This window comes from Myotis nattereri (assembly GCF_964212035.1).
Source record: "Myotis nattereri genome assembly, chromosome: 5".
Lineage (NCBI taxonomy): Eukaryota > Metazoa > Chordata > Mammalia > Chiroptera > Vespertilionidae > Myotis > Myotis nattereri.
Window position 1 is genome coordinate 79,060,967 of NC_138080.1, and position 17,248 is coordinate 79,078,214.

The 17,248-nt window shown below is 50.5% G+C and overlaps 1 protein-coding gene across 1 annotated transcript in view; it reads right to left on the reverse strand.

Moving 5' to 3' along the window:
- SPOCK1 (SPARC (osteonectin), cwcv and kazal like domains proteoglycan 1) overlaps positions 1-17,248 on the reverse strand; it is a 496,575-nt gene that overhangs the window by 80,669 nt on the left and 398,658 nt on the right. Inside the window, exon 6 of the mRNA XM_081090748.1 lies at positions 6,912-7,026. Within this exon, the coding sequence (XP_080946874.1) occupies positions 6,912-7,026 (115 nt within the window). The remainder of the gene's footprint in view (positions 1-6,911; positions 7,027-17,248) is intronic.

Genomic DNA, 17,248 nt, shown 5'->3' on the forward strand with positions numbered 1-17,248 from the left:
ATACTAAGCACCTTATACAGATTCTCTCTTGTCATAATGTATCTTTTTCTGTTTTGGGCCATTTTCAATGTTGTAAACGTTGGACAACCCTTTAAAAAGGATGAAGGTGGAATATTTGTCAATTTTTGACAATTATTCAGAATTCAGACAAAAAGTCCTCATTAACTTCCATTCTAGTTGGGTGAGACAGACAATAAACAAAATGAGTAAACAAGTTATCTAGCAGATTAGAAGGTAATGCATGGTGAAGAGAAAAATAAAGGAAGAAAGGGGGATAGACATGCTGGGGGGGGGGGGTGCTTCCGAGAAGGTCACACCTGTGCAGAGTTTTCAGAGGGAGCGAGCCGTGTCCATGGCTGGGAAGGCGGTCCAGGCTGAGGGGATGTCCATGCAAAGCCCAGAGGCAGGAGTGTGATCGACACATTTGAGGGACCCACAGAGGCCTGTGTGCCTGCCGGTGAGCAGGCAAGTGGCATAATAACAAAAGCTGGGGACAGACACCCTAGGGATCATGCTGGGCCTTCCAGGTCACTGAAAGGGTTTGAGCTTTTCCTCTTACGAAGAGGGGAAGTCGCTGGTGTGTCCTGAACAGGGGATTACACACTCTGACTTACATTTTACAGAAATGGTTTACTTTGCTCAAAAGAGAAAGAAGGGGCCAGGAGATCAATTAGGAAGCGATTAAAATAAAAGATGAGATGTCTTGGACCACAAGGGAGGTGGAAGTGGTAAGGAGAGGATATATTTGAAAATCAATTTGAAAGCAGAGTCAACATGATTATATGCAGCATTTGAGAACAAGAGAGTTATTGTGTTTGTTTTACTTTAGCAAATCAAAATACAGAGCCGCCGTTAATAAATCCTGAGGAGGAAGAAACACAGGGGGAAACACCAGGCGTCTGAGTGCGGACATGTTAGGCTTCATACCCCACAGGCGCCCAAATGGAAACACTGAGCAGTCATTACATGTTTAAGTGTGGAGTTCATGGGAGCACGGGGAGACAGACAGACAGACAGGCACAGACAGACCTGTTTGTACTTACATGAAAACATATCTCTGACATGTAAAAGAGGCAGGGTACAAACATTATGTAGAACTTGAGTCTGATTTTGGATGAGTAAAGTTTAAAAAGTATGTTAGTATATGAATGTCAAAATAATTGGAAGCATATGCAACAAAAAGCTAATGGACCTGGGAATATGAGGCCCTTTTTGTCATAATTTTTGAATTTTCTATACGTATACATTTATAAATTAAAGAATAACAGCAGAAGAGGCCTGTTTGGGTGAACCATCAAAGCTATTAATTTCGAGCACAAATCTCTACCCCCTCCTCTGGACTCCAGTTAGACCGTGGCCACCGCTGCCTCAATTTACCCTTCTCTCTCTTGTCACCTTTAGCTTTTCCCCATCAGTTGGTATTAAGCGGGCCTCAGCGTGACCAGGAGGAAGAACCTGGGTCTGCCTCTGTGCAGCGGAATTCACAGAAGCGGAGGAACCTGAGTTCAAAGTCCTGAGGAGGAAGGTTTTCTTCTTTGATGCAGCTGCCAATTTAATCCTGAAGCTTTTTTTTTTTTTTTAAATGACATTTAGAATAACAAGACCCTAAAAATTAAATGTTCCTTTATATGTTTAACTTCTGACCATAATGTAGTACTGAATAATAAGGGAATGAAGCCAAATGGAAAGACTAATATAAACTGCTTGTAAATTGCAAGTTTGCAAGCTTGGGCCTTCACCCTGTTACACAATAGCCATTAGGGAAGAATGCTCTTTCCTGGTGCAAAGAGGAGTCTCCATTTCGCTGGGAGCCTCTGCGGCAGGGTGCTCTGGGATCTTTCCACTGAGATGTTGCAGCTGGAAGGGCTCCTTCTCTGTCTCATTGGCACCACCTCCTGTTCCTATTTAAACACTTCGCTTGTGGAAAGTAATGGAATTAGACAACCAGCTGTCACCAGGGACTTCCCCCTAGGATCTAGCCCTTAGGCTGAAATCACCACTTGAGAGAAGAGTCACTATCGGCTATTTTTCTACTGTTCCAACCAGCTCCGCTGGCCGGTCGCTCCTTCCTGTTTGGTAAGCCCTGCTGGAAAGAGGCACCCTCCCTCCTCCCCAGCCTTACCTCCCAGCACATGTCAGGCCAGGAAAGGGGTACAGTTCCACAGCCTTCTCCAGAACTTGAGGGGGTGACTGGCTCCCCAAAAGCTAACCTGTGCCACAGAAGCAAAGAAGGAGCTGTCCTTAGAGATTGTGCTGTTCTCTCCATTTCCTCCTCGGATGTCATTCAAGCATCACTGGTGTGGGGAACACAGTGACATTCCATGCCTGATGACTGACACTTCAAGATCCAGGCAAGTGACATCGGACCCTGGAGAAATTAAATCTAACTCCCACCAAACTCAGCTACAGCCCTCCCACCATCTCAGGCTGACGGCCGCGGACCATGACCCAGGTGTGCACAGCTCAGGTCAGTGGAAACAAGGACACGAGGCTGAGGTCCAGGGGCGGGCTCTACCCCAGCTCCACCTCAGGCAAGATTCCTTCTGTCGGTGGGTCTCCAGTTTCCTCTGCTGTAATGGGGACTGAACCAGCATCACCGGTGGTCAAACTCGTTTCCTACAGATGCAATCTAACATAGGAAAGCATAAAAACGGGGCCTGTGGGGTGGTTGGAGGCCCCACCCACATGGCCTTCCCTGGTCCTCAGGGGAAACCTGAGGCCGCTTGGAGGGGCACGTGGGCCCTCCACATGGTGTGGAAGAAGGTGAGTGAGAGTGAGATCTTCCCTTGTCTGCTCTCCTTCTGGGAAGTTTTCACCTCAGCCCTGAGGGAGCTCGGAACCCTTCCTCCAGTGGACGGAGCCAGTGGAAGGGTCTTTCTCTGATGAGGGAGCAGGAGGGAGGCAGGTCGGGCGGGGCAGCTCAGTTCTGGAAGCACAGAGGAGTCTTAAAAACTCTAATCGTAAGAGACCTCTGTTTTGCCCTTAGATTCTCAACCAGGAAATGAGTAACTCAGACATTTTCTTTTTCTTTTTTAGGACAATTCATTACTCTATACTCTTGAGGCTGAACTGGTATCATAGCGATAAGAGAGATAAAACAATTAAGCAATTGTCCAAGGTCATGAGATAATTTAGAGATGTGAGAGGAAATATTCAGAGATATTAAAAGATGCCTACCCCCTCCACCATGTCCTCAGGGACCACATCAAAGGAGAGATGCCAGAAATAACAAAGAGAAGAAAAGAAAATCAGCCACTTGGTTTTTGATTTCCTCAAAACAGTCTTGAAACTTAAAGCCAAGGCAGGAAGAGGCAGAGATGTCCACAGGATTCAGAAGGAATGAGTCAGACCTGCCCGCACACACCTGCACACTCACAGCCAGTACTTGTCAAGGCTGGAGCTACAGAGTGACATTTTGGGAAGAAGAAGAACAGATAGAGGCAGGCGAGTCCCTGGGAAAGGATCTGCTTACCACAGTTCTCCCTGTCTCCAGCCCATCTTCAGGGCCTGGGCAGGGAAGAGGCACCTGTGAAACCCCAGACGGTACAGAGCCCCAGCAGCAGAGAGGACCTGTGGTTTGCTGCCGATATGAAATCTCACTGGGGGCAAGCCTTGCCAAACTACCCTCTGCAGAGAATAGACATGGCTCCCAGCTGACCCAAGGAGAGAGCCCTGGGCTGGCAGCCTTACCACAGTCTTTCCTGACACTAGGTCACAGGGCATCCTCAAGGTCTCCGTGACCAGGAAGGGGGCCAGAGAGGGGCTGTGTGAGGACGAGGGCACCACAGAGTAGGACACAGAAGAAAGAGGGTGCAGGATGGCCTTCCTAGACACGGGATCTCAAACATCTCCCGCTGTTTGCAGTGATGAGCGCTGAAGGCCAACGGACTGGAGATGCGAGCACTCCACGGGTGGGTGCCAAAGAGAGACGGACAGCACCAGCAGCCGCTTTCCCAGCATCGCAGCTCAGAGGCCCCCACCCACCCCTGCCTTTCTAGAATTTTGACAGGACCCTGATTTGACGGAATTGACCTGGAAGCGACTACATTAATGCTTTCATCAGAAGATTGAAAATAAAATATTAACAAAATCAACCATCTTTATAATAATAAAGATGCCACATTCTGACACACCTGCATTGTGAGACCATGAAATGTTATTTCTGCAAGAGGCGCAGAAACAAGACTGCTTCTGACACGGTCCAGAGCCACATGCGCCACTAAGGTCAAGACGGCCACACCCGCTGCCCAAAGCTCTGGGAGGAGCAGGACAGGAAAGGGGAGGTGGACCACGTGGTTGCTCCTCCTCCTCCCTCCACCCCCACAGCTAAGCTGCCAGAAGGAAGCTGCCTTTCATGTCACCTCTGACTTCTCCCTCACCCATTGGTCCTCTTCATCCCCAGTGCTTAGCACTCACTGCCCCTCAGTCCTGTGAGAGCTGCATGGAGAGAACTGTCAGATCAGATGAAAAGGTTGGCCTTCCCCTGGTTGATTCTGTCCAGGTAAAATGCTATTAATTTAATCATCCCATATAATGACCCTAGGGGTTTGTCAATGTCCTCACTGCCCATAATATGTCCTTATCCTCCAGGGAAACACCCATCAAATCCGTCTGAAGAAGTTAAGCATTATACCCTGATAGGGGATTCTGCTTTCCTCCATTAGCATATTGTTGGACATGTAATAAATTAACTACAGCCATTCAGTCTTATCATCCACAGGTAGCTGCTTCCCTGCCCCCGCTGCTTAGATAAAACTCTGCTGTGATCACAGCCCAAGAAGGACGGCCTCAGAGCCTCATGGAAAGAACTGTATGTACCAAGTGTGGCCGCGAGACCCTTTGTGCAGCAGCCTCACTGTGACGGGTGCTACTTCTTAGACACACGCCAGATGACGTCAGAGAGTGGGTGTGGAGTTCCAGGGCTCTTCCCAGGGGCAGACAATGTCAGACAAGCAAACTGTTGACCCAAACGCCAGTGGAACACAAAATAGTTACATGGGACTGAAGGACTGATGAGGGAAATATACTTTCGATAATTTATTCTGGAATAGTGTGACCATAATTTTTTATTGTTCTTATTCTGACAGGTGTGTGAAGAAGTCCGTCCTCTTTCTTCCTGGTCTAGCTCTCACTATTAACATTGTGGCCTATGCTTCACAAACACCTGGAAATGAAACACTTTTGAATGGTATTCTTGTCCCCGCCCCCGAGCTCTCAGAATTCAGGAACAGCACTGAATCTCTTTACTTTTAATGGCCGTGTGATTACTCACATAGGCTTGATAAAAATGTATTCCCATTTCTACTAGCGTATGACTGGCCAAGGGAAGCGCAGGCGAGGCCGTGGCTGGAGCGTCACACTACAGAGTTAACTGCACTTAGTCAGGTATGAGAGCCCACCATTAAGAACAGGGCTGCACTGCACTGGGAGGACCACCAGCCTCCCAGGAGACCGGCCTGTTACCCAGCGTGGCGGGTCGGCAACCTCAGCAGAGGCAGTGCCCGCGAGGAGAGGGCATTCATCCCCGGGTATGACATGCAGGCAGCGCGGTGGGGATGCGTTTCTTGGTTTGGTTTCGGTGCCTCGCATGGAAGAGTAAATGAAAGCAATAAACTATGCACCCAGAACAACAGAGGCTACTGGGATTTCCTAAGAGGGGCTTAACGAGTCTCCCACAGAAGTTAACTGCAGAGCTCTGTAGCTGCTCCACACCACAGGGCTTAGGTTCTCCGTCCACACTACAAGGAGGGCGGCGGGCGGCTGCTAGCATTTCTCACTGCAGTTGTGTAAGTGAGCAATGCCATCAGCTTCTTGGTAATCAAGAGTAACCTATGGAGATTATTTGTGACCAGTGAATTATGGTTTACCACTGTCCCTCCACATTCTGAGTAAATCTCCCAACGAGTCCTTTAACACAATATTTCCAGTCACCACCATGAACACGGTTAGACTTGAACATCACCTATGTGCCCTGAAAAGGCAATACAACTTAAAAAGGGGCAAATGGATAAAACTCACACCCTTTCATCCTTTTTTGTTACAAAGAAAAGACACTAGGTGACATGCACGAATATGCACACACACACACATACACACACGGACACACACAGGGACAAGAACACATACAAGGACACACACTCACACACAGGGACACATACACAGGAACACACACACACAGGGACACAGGAACACACACACAGGGACACAGGCGCGTACACATACGCTCACACACTGGGACGTGCACCGTCTTCAATGGACCAGCCAGCTCTAACTGAGAAAGCCCAGATCCGCAGAAGGCAGCCTTCTATCCCGGGTCTCACTAGGGACGCCCCAAAAGGAGCTGAGACCAGTGGGACGGCACTACTTTCTCCACCACGAACACATCCTCATAAGCCCAGCCACAGAAGGGCAACAGCTGCCTTGGGGAGGCTGCCCCCTGCCTGTGTCCCCTGGCCCTGTGCTGTCCACAAGCAGAATGCACTAGTAGGGAAATGCTTTTGGGGGGAAGACTCTCCGCCGTTATGACATCTCTGCAGTCTCTGTTTTGAAATTCGGCCTTGAGAAGTTCAAAGGACTCAGATTAGAGATCAAGGAAAACCAAGATGTGCCCCAGGGAAGGCCCTGGTCTTAGACGCTGAAAACCTGCCCTTCCTACTTGAGCCAGTTCAACTTCTCGAAGAACCTAGTGCATGTCTTGGACCAGCAGAATTCATTCAAAGACGCCAACTCTTCTTCTTTCTAATGGTGTGAGATCCCTGAATAAGCCGCAGTACTTGCCAAGTAAGCCCCTCTCCCTGCCTGGGCTGGACCAGCTCATAAACACCACAGGGCTAGCATCTGGGCAGAGTTGGCCATGCCCTCCCTCCCCGCCCACCCGCCCTCCTTCAGGGCCTCCCCTGCGATCCACTCACCATTCTTCTCTGCCTTGTGCTTCGGAGGCTCGGGCTCGGGGAGACACGGGCAGGGCCCGTCACAGAGGGTGCTGAGGCTCTTGCCAGTGGAACAAGCGTGGAACTCCATCTTGCACTGCAGAGGAGAGAGAGGACAGGCCTTAGGGGCAGCCGGGCAAGCGCCCCCTGGGCTTCCTCAGGGAACAGCGTGCCCTCTGTGTGCACAGGGCAAAGACGGGGCGTGCGGAGCTGTCTTGGGTACAGTCGGAATTACAGCACAGGGAATGAGACGTTTCTCCAGGTGCACAGTCACATCTAAAACTGCTGCAGCAGCACAGGAGGCTGGCTTAGTAAGGGCTAATCTCAACGTGACTGTTAATCAAGGTATTCATCTGGAACCACATCTTGGAGTCCCACAGGCTCCACAAGACCACTCCCACCCCCCCAGCAGAGGCAGCTTCTCCACGTTTCCTTGTCCCGAGTGGAGCATGCCTGGTCCCTCTCAGCTGCCCCCACGCTCCTTCTGGGGAGGAGAGTATCTGCTTAGTTAACCGTTCAGTAACTATCTATTTCCGGTGGTATGTGTGAGGCCCAGCACTTCCCCTGGGAACCCGAGGAGTCAATGCTTTTGTTTAACCACCCAAACCCAAGTCTGCACAGTCTTCCCCTGGAGGACACACCTGTGGTTCAAACCAGCCCGAGACTGGCGGAAGCAGCCAACTGGTTCTCAGACTCATGATGGAAGCCCCAAAGCCACCCATCCACTTGCAGCCCTGCCTCTGTGACGACGGGCTACCCCCACCACTTTCTGCTGCTCTTTACTCCTGAGTCTCAACTGATTCAGAACACAGGCAGGAGAGGAGGGTGCTATTCACAGGGCACAGGGCCTCCACAGCTAACAGCCCTTTTTATGCCGACATTACAGAAAAAGAGACTGGGGCTTGGACTGAAATAACAGAAGATGCTGACAGGGGCGGAGCCAGGAGCCACAGGCCTGTCTGACCCATGTCACTGCCTCCACCCTGTGAGGGGCTTGAGGGAACAGACAGCGGGCTCTGCGCTCTGGGTTGCTATTGGCTGCATCTGCGCTGAGAGCTCACCCCCTTCTGACTGTAAAATCCTCAAGATCAAGGCCTGTGTGCAGTCAGTGTTCTGCAAAGGCCCTTGGGTTCGGGACCATGTTTCTCTGGTGGAGGTTCAGAGGAGGAGGAGATAGACGAATTTTACCCCCGCGCAGCTCTTATCTGGTGCCATGGGGGATGGTTCAAAAGAAAGAAAAGAGGAGATACAGCCCTTGCCCTTGGAGAACACTAATGCATGGAAAAGGCCAGTCGCATTTGCAAAGCAGCACACAGGAGTGCAGATGAATGCTGGCCCATTGTGAGAGGCCCAGCCAGTCCTCCCATACCAATTACCCAGCGAGGGAAAGGGCTCTCAGCCGCTTCTAAGCTGAGAAGTGTCCTGGAGTCGCTCTTGCGGAACTCCTCTGTCACCACAGCCGCTGCCGACCCGTGCGGGAGCAGCAGACAGGCCTCCAGGGCGCCGGCTCCCTCTTCATGCAGAACTCCCCTGCGTACCTGCCAGGTGTGTAGGATGCGCCCAGTGTGCTCGTAGGAGATGCGGGGCTGGGTGAAGAAAGCCATGGCCCCGGCCTCACACATTAACTGCCTTAATGAGGAAGCAAAAACCGGGGTTCTTCTGAAGCCGTGTGGACGTGACCGCGAGGGGAGGCAGGATGTGTGTCTATGGAGGGGCGCAGCGCAGAAGAGGGCCCCGTGGATGGGCGTGAGACAGGCCAGTGGGCCAGGACAAGGTGGACGGGAAGCTGAGACAGAGCTGAACAAGCTGGCAGACACTTTACCGCAGACACAGGCCACCTCCTAGAGAGAACATCTGGGCCTCAGCTGTAGTTTAGCTCTAGACCCGGAAAAGCAGCAAACCACGTGGGCGACACCAGGACCAGCTGCAATGACTAATGACCCCCTGGCCTGACCCTGACCCATCAGCAGAGACCATGGCCCTGGAAGAGCATGCCTGGAAACCTGAGACCCTGCCCCGAGATTCCCACCTGCCCGAGAGAGAAAAGCCCCGAGACGAAGACCCAGTACACAATCTCCCTCTGGGGAGCAGCCCACTCCATTCCCCTTCCCTTCTTCTTCCCTCTCTTCTTCCCCCACAGCACGCATCCCCTAAACTCTCAGGGACCCCATGAGGCTTGCAGCAAGGGGAGCCATGGGCAGCGGCAGCTCGTCCCAGACTAACCCCCTGAACCTCCCCAAGGCCCCCTTTGCTCTGACTTCCCAGGGAGCGAAGGCAGCCCAGCCTAGGCTCTCCTGCTGCTGCTTCTGTGCTAAGCCCTCCCGCAGCTTTAACAAACATTCTCATAGTCCCCTGGGCTCAGGTGTGAGCTCTTTCCTACACAAAGTCCAGAACCCTGCCGGCTGGCCCTAGGCAGACCTGCTCAGGGCGAGGTCCCCTGTAAGGTGACAGGAACACCTGCAGACCGTCCAGGGGACAGAGGTAAGCAGAGGAACGCTGTCAGCGGCAAGTGAGTCTCCACTACAGGCTTCATTTCAGAGAGCACGGCACATGCTCAGGTGCGGGGCGAGCATGAAGACACTGGCCAGCCCCCTTCCTCGCCTCCCCTGGGCCCGCTCTCTGGAACAAGCCTCCGTTTCAGGCTGGCAGTTCTCAAACTATCTGTTAACAGCATCCCCAAAGCTAATTTAGGGGGAACTGTGAATTTTTTTTATAAAAATTTATTTTATGAAGTCAAGTGTAGTACATTTACTTACCATAAAGCCTTATCACACTGCCACTGTAACTGCCTGTTTCTATCTGTGATCGGCTGTCACACTTTCCCCAAGCGTCCTCCGGCTCCCTGGAAGAGGGGCCCACACACCTGCACCACCCTGCTTACAGCACCCTGGGCTGTGAGCCTACCTCTTAGAGTCTGCCCTGGAGGTAGAAAAGCAAAACATAAACTACAAAATGACATTCTTGGGAACTGATGAGGGACACCCATAAGTCCTCACTGTAGAAAAAAAAAGAAATTTGGGGGATATAAAAAAAAAAAAGAGGAGGAAATTGGTATAAAATAGGTATTTTTTTGATTTGGAGTGGAGAGCCAGTCAATGACACAAAGCTCACAAGTGGCCAAAGTGAAGGCAGGCCTGCAGCTCCAGGGGCAGGGGACAGAGACCCAGGGCAATGAGTGGGTCCCGTCACAGGTCACTGCCGCCTGGGGGAGCCCTCCGCCCTCAGGGTCTGAGCAGCCAGGAATCAGCCCTGCTCTGGCCTCCACTCTCCCTCCAGAGGGAAAGCTCTGCACCTTGCCATAGGGGTGAAACTGCATGTCTCATAAAAGATATTTTGAAGTCCTAACACCCAGTATTGCAGAATGTGGATTCAGAAATAGGGTCTTTATAAAGACAATGATCCTATATAATAAAACCCTAATATGCAAATCGACCAAATGATGGAATGACTGGTCGCTATAACGTGCCCTGCCCTGCCCCCTGCCCCCTGCCCCCCCCAGGGAGGCGACTGGCAGCAGCAATTGGGGGGCAGAGCCAGCCAGTGAGTGATGCCAGGCCACCAGCCAAGGATGGTGCCAGCAGGGGCCCCCAATCGCCCCACCCGCTAGTCACCCCACAGATGGCCCTGATCACCAGCCAGGCCTAGGGACCCTACCCTATATATTGGATTTAAATCTCTTCGATTTAAAAATTAAAACCTGGCAAGGCTACTCTAACACTGAAAAAACAGGATGATGCTGCGATGACATACATGGACTCTGGCTTGCACATTTTGTGGTCTGCCCTGATTCTGACACTTATAGCTGTGTGACAAAGCCAATTACTTAACTTCTCTCTGCTTCAGTTTTCCCACCCATAAGATGGGGAAAATGGTATTATGGCCTCAGAAGGATCATGTTAGGTACTACTTTTTATAATCAGGGCAAAAAAATGTAGCTGCCCATACAACAGCAAGATGCCTTTCACCTGTGTGAAAAGTATGGTCACTGGTGCATACAGTGTCCTGGATTGCGAAAGGGATGTCTGACTGCCGGTTTAGGCCCAACATCCCCCGAGGGGTCCCGGATTGTGAGAGGGCATAGGCCGGGCTGCAGGACCAGCCCCCCCTTCAACGTTCACAAATTTCGTGCACCAGACCTCTAGTGTTGTAAATGAGCTCATTAGGGTGGGTCATAATCCAATAGGGTGTGCTTTCCAGAAGGGGAACCTTGGACTCAGAGACAGAGGAGTGCAGAGGGGAGAGGATGGTGTGAAGACACGGGGAGGATTTTTTGGCCGTGCTTGCAGCTGCCAGGAGTTAGGAGAGGGGCATGAGAAGGAGTCTCCCTCACACCTCAGAAGGAACCAACCTGCCCACACTCAATTCCAGACTTCCACCCCGGACTGGGACTGCTGTTTAAAACCCCCGTTTGTGGCACTTTGGTACAGCAGCCCTAGCAAAGGGATGTACCTTCCATCCAGATCTTTAAGAAGAGATGGCCTTCTGAGGAATGCAAGCACCTGTCTTACTTAGGTTTACAGAGCACAGATCTTGTGCCAAGATGGCTCGGCTCTCCTGGAACGAAGTAAATAACATGAACGGCTGGGCAGCCTCGGGACACAGAGCAGCTGGACGTAAAGAACTGGGCCAAATTTTATCAGCTGCGACTCCAGCCCACAACAGAGGAAACATGAAAAATTCAAGCCTTTATATTGACTTTATGATAAAGAAGTTAAATAAATAATTGGCCATAACTATTTAAAAGAAGAGAGTTGAGAAAGTGGGAAATCCGTTAAGTATTGTGCTGGAACCCATTTCATACAAATGCAAATATAAATGTAAATGCGAACCCCGAAACTCCCAGACCCTCAACCTACTGCTGGAGAAGTGCCTCTCCCAGCTTTACGGGGACAGAGAAGACAGGGAGAGCCAGAGAGTCACGACTGAGCAGAAATATGCGAAATGTTGACCTACTTCAAAATAAAGGTGCCAGCAGATTTCACAACCAATCTTCCCTCCCGTTTTGCATAACACACCGAACCAGGGAGCCTTCGCCGGCAAAGGGCCAGTAAATCCTTCTCTTCTGTGATTTGTAAAGGAAAACTAATCACCTCTGTCTGGTTCACTGCTCACGCAGGTCTCCCCCGAGAGCAATTCCCCACCACTCACACTCTTCGCTTTGCCTTGCATGCTTTGGGTATTATTTTTAACATTTTATATAAATTGCTTTCTCCACTGTTTTTCATCAACCTATCATCTATTTTTAAACCAGACTGTTGACAGTTCACAGTTGACAATTGTGTTCACAGTTGATGAATTCTGATTTGTTTTTACTCCCCTAAAGTCATGTCAAAGAAAGGGGGGAGGATAATCTCACCCTCTGCTGTCTTTAGTAACGGGGCACAACGTGAGTGGCTGCCGACTGCACACCCTACTCCTGAGGGAGGGAAGTCCACCGTCCATCTCTGCCTAGGGCCCCAGTGTGTCCGTGGTCATCAGGAGGAAGCAGTGAAGAGACTTTAGTCCCATTCAGAGTTTTACCAAATATATATATATATGTGTGTGTGTGTGTGTGTGTGTGTGTGTGTGTGTGTATATATATATATATATATATATATATATATATATATATATTCCTTCTTTATTTATTGAGCGCCTACTATGGGCCAGGCCCTAATCTAAGACCATGAAGCAACACCAGGACCAAGGCCCTATCTTCATGGAGTTTATGAGGCTGGTGCTGGTGAGGGCTGCGGGCAGGCACAAAGGACAGCGAGAGACAGAGAAGGATGGGGTGGGGATGTGTATTCAACTGTTGTGATTTTAGCATGGACTGTATATTAGGTGAATTGAATAACTGTTCTTGTAGATATAATAATATCTACTGAGATGGTTGTCATGTAGGAAATGCCTGTTTCCTTTCCTTAGGGGAAAGGTGTCCCAATGCCTGCAAATTATTTCTAAATGATTTAGGGTGAAAAGTATATATGTGCAGGGAGAGGGAGAGGGAGAGGGAGAGGGGGAGGGGGAGGGGGAGGGGGAGGGGGAGAGGGAGAGGGAGAGGGAGAAGGAGGGGGAGAGGGAGGGGGAGGGGGAGAGAGAGAGAGAGAGAGAGAGAGAGAGAGAGAGAGAGAGAGAACACTGCAAAACGTTAAGAACTGCCAAATCTCGGTGATGGGTAAACAAGTATACATAGCATTATTCTTCCACTTGTTTAATAATTATTAAACCAGCAGCTAGGGGAACATAATGAAACTTCCTTTGCCCAGTGGTGCTAGGAAATCTCTTCCCAGAAACCATTCCTACTTGCTCTCTGAACTGCTCCATCTACAGTGCCCAGCCACCTGCCTGCTGCAGGGACTTTCTCCCGGGCCTTCCTGCTAGAGGGTGAGCTCTCAGGGGAGGAGGGTGGTGAGGATCTTGTTCACCCTCTGCAGGATTAGCCTAGGACTATACAGAGCAGGCCTTCAGCAAGGATTTGCCAGACAAATGGCTGAGTTCTCCTGAATCACAGTTCTCTCCATGGATGTAAGCCAGCAACACTGAACCCCAGGCCCTTGGACCTGCAGCATTCCAGGTCTCGCAAAGACACTTGTATTGCATGCAGGACAACTGAGGCTGGAAGAAGACAGGCATCTTGTCTCAGGTCATTCTCTTAAGTCACTTCTCCTGACCGTGCTTATCTTGTCACGATGTCGCCAATCCTCCTTTAGTGAATGAGGAAGGAATTTCAGTCCCGTCCATGCACGATCTGTGGCAGGATTCCTTTTAGAGCCAAGGCCGAATGAACATCCTTTAACTCCTGTAACAAAGTGCGTGCAAAGTTCTGCACATGGAATGCCCAAGGCAAAGGGCCGGGCTCCACGTGAGGGGAGCTGAGGCAGACACCATCTCTCCTAAGGCAGGAGGAATCCACGGGATGAGTCACAACTCTGAGCCAACTCCTCCAACCTTCCTGCACCCAACAGTGCCAGGCCTTGGTGAGGGGAGCCGCATTGGGGTGTATGCCCCCGCCCCCCGCCCCCCCCCCCACACACATGCCTCCAGGTTCACTCCCACTCCCTGCCCTGGTCCCATGTCCGTGCTTTATGCTCAGCACACACCTGCGGCTTCCTCGCCTCCCTCCCTTGCTGCTTCTCACTCTGGGACTTGCTCTGCTATCCACTCTGCCTGGGATCCTTTGAAGTCTGGATAATATTTTGAAATTTAAATTTCTGTGGGATCTTTTTCTCTATCTGGAATTAGGGGGGACAGTGGAAATGAGGAAGGACCGGATTCCTCTTGGGGAGCTTGCAGACCCACAGGCCCACGGAAGGACTCCCAGGAATGCGACAGGAAAGGCAGGGCCACGCACGGCCTCGCCAAGCACGGCCTGGAAGCAGCAAAGACAGGGACCCCAAAGACAGGGACACTTAAATGTCCCTCCCTGCTCCCCTCATCTCCTCCAGGCCTTTGCTCCAATGTCACCTGTTTGTTGATGGCTTCTTTTTATCCCTTTAAAATCATAGCCGCACCCCCAGTCCCCTTACACCGTCTTACTGTGCCTTTTTCATATAACACCCGTCATCTAGTACAGTGTATAAATTTCTTGTTTTACTTGCTGTTTTCTATTTGTCTAGAATGTGGTCACGAGAAGGGGATCTTTGTTTTGTTCACTGTTGTAGCTATTGCTGGTGGAAATAATGTCCTCTCACGGAGACGCGGGAAAAGCATTTTGGAGGGTGAGGTTTCGCGGTAAGATTTACTGAAGAAGCTGCAGCAAACACGAAGGACTGGCCTGGATTCAGCTCCGGTGTCTCATCTCTGTTCATCCTGCCACAGGAAAAGTCTAGACTTTTCTTCAAGCTCAGTACTAAAGCCCAGGGTACAAAAGTTCCGTATCCTTGGCTCAATCCCCTGCAATCCAGCCACCATCCAGCCAGGTTAGTCTGCATCCCAGCTGTGCCCTGGCCAGCTGAGCCCAGGCCCACGCTTGGAGTCCACCGGGCTGCTGGACCCCAGGCCACAGGGGAGAACATGTGAGGAAACAGGGTGAGGGCATATTAAAGAGAGAGAGAGAGAGAGAGAAAGAGAGAGAGAGAGAGAGAGAGAGAGATCCTTTGTTAGGCTGATTATATTATCTCGCATTTGGGAAGGACCAGGCTCTACTTCACACTAAGTCAACTTCCCAATCTTTCCGGGCTGGCATTGGGCCCTCCCCATAACCAATGCGTTTCCTAGATCCTCCAGGGTTCTGTGGCCCTTATCCAATCCAATCCTTCTCCCAGGCCAACACTCCCCCTTAGGGTCATCATCTTAGTTCTTACTGCACATGCCTCAAAGCGAAAGCAACTCCCCCACCCCATGCCTTCTCAGCCTCTACTCTGCCTGTGCCCAGCAGGAGTTTCTCCTGCTGTTCTTATTCCTCCCTGGGTAAGGACTGGTTATCTGCTTCTGGGGCTCAGTGGTCCCCTGGGGAGTGTGTGAGGTGGTAGCTTCCTAGTGAAGCAGGCCCACGTTTATTAGGCTTAATAGTGTCTGATTCCCTTTGCTCCCTGCTTTGTTAATATCTAGCTACTCACGCTAACATTTCCAAAGTATCTGACCCATAGTAGGTGCTGAATAAAAATAGGCTGAATAGCCCTGGCTAGTGTGGCTCAGTTGGTTGAGCGGCACCCCATACACCAAGAGGTCACTGTGTCATTCCCGGTCAGGGCACATGCCTGGGTGGTGGGCTAAGTCCCCAATAGGGGGTGTGCAGGAGGCAGCCGATCTATGTTTCTCTTTCTCCTTCTCCCTTCCTTTCTCTCTAAAATCAATAATAAAAACCACACCATAATTAAAAAATAAGTTCAGTAAAGGAACGAGTGAAGAAAAGTGATGGTCTGTGTGCAGTGGTGCCTCCCAAACCAGCACTTCCACCCCCACCCCAGTGTCTGGCTGTGAATAGGAGCTCAGGCCCTTGATAGGACCCCAAGAAAGGCAAAGCTCACAAGATGATGGAGGTCAGTTTCCTCCCAGCACTGGAGGAGAGGGGCTCCAGGTAGAAATAAAGCTATTTACACAACAGTGAAGAGGTATGCCACTTCAGGAAGCAGGGACAGCTGGGAGACCTTTCCTCTTCCTTGCCTGGCTCTTTTCCTCTCCAGGAAGGCCTCCTGGGTTTCCAGCCTCGGTGCCCAGTGCCACTCGCTCCCACTGCGCTCCCCATGCTGCTCCCACGTGCCTGTTTACATACCGGCCTCCTGCAGGAAATATGCATCTTTGTCTAGGCCAGTGATGGCGAACCTTTTGAGCTCGGCGTGTCAGCATTTTGAAAAACCCTAACTTAACTCTGGTGCCGTGTCACATATAGAAATTTTTTGATATTTACAACCATAGTAAAACAAAGACTTATATTTTTGATATTTATTTTATATATTTAAATGCCATTTAACAAAGAAAAATCAACCAAAAAAATGAGTTCGCGTGTCACCTCTGACACGCGTGTCACAGCTTCGCCATCACTGGCCTAGGTCCTAGTGAAGGGACCAACATTCTGCAACTCTGAAGCTGCTTTCTGGGACATTGATTTTAAGCTGTTTATTAAGTAAACAGAGACCCAGAAAGAACTTTTGACCCTCCCCCTTTTCCCAAAAGATTCAGACAGAGAAACCTGCTTCAGGAAGGAGATCTTAGGCGGCAGCCTGAGCCCAACTGGAATCAAGTGTGGTAACTACGAGGCTGCAGGCAGAGGCCTGTTAGCTGGACACCTGGGCCCGTTGTTTCTGTAGCCTAGCAAGGACTTTCCTGCCCTGTGTGTTCTTCTCTTCCTCAACTACCTGTAAGTAAACATTTCTCACCTCTGAGATCTAATACCCTCCTCCCCCCTTTCTCCTTTGTCCAATTTTGTCTTATATAATCAATGTTGCCTTACTGATGTTGGAATTTTCCTGCAATTATCATGCCTATCATCCCCACGCACCTGTATTAAACTTTTTCTCCTTTAATCTGTCTCTGTTAATTTGGCTGTTAGCCCAGCCAGAAGTTAGAAGGTGGGAGGGAAAGTATGAGTATCTTTTTGCTCCCACACTAGCATACTTAGTGCAGGTCTGTTTGTTTGTGGGATATACCCCTGTGGGGGAGCTGGTGTTGGTAGGTTCGTTATGCAGATTAAGAAGCTGAAACCTCCCTGGAGAAAGCCAGTGACTGCCTGGAGGACCAGTCCCGTGAACAAATGGCAGGCTTCATTGTGAATGCAGCTCATTCAGCTTCTCCCTGGGCCAGGCTGTGTGTGGTGACTCAGACTCCTGAACAGCGCGGGGCCTGGCAGAGCCTCTCGGGCATCTCAGGAGATGAAGGAAGGAAGGGCGGGCCCTGCG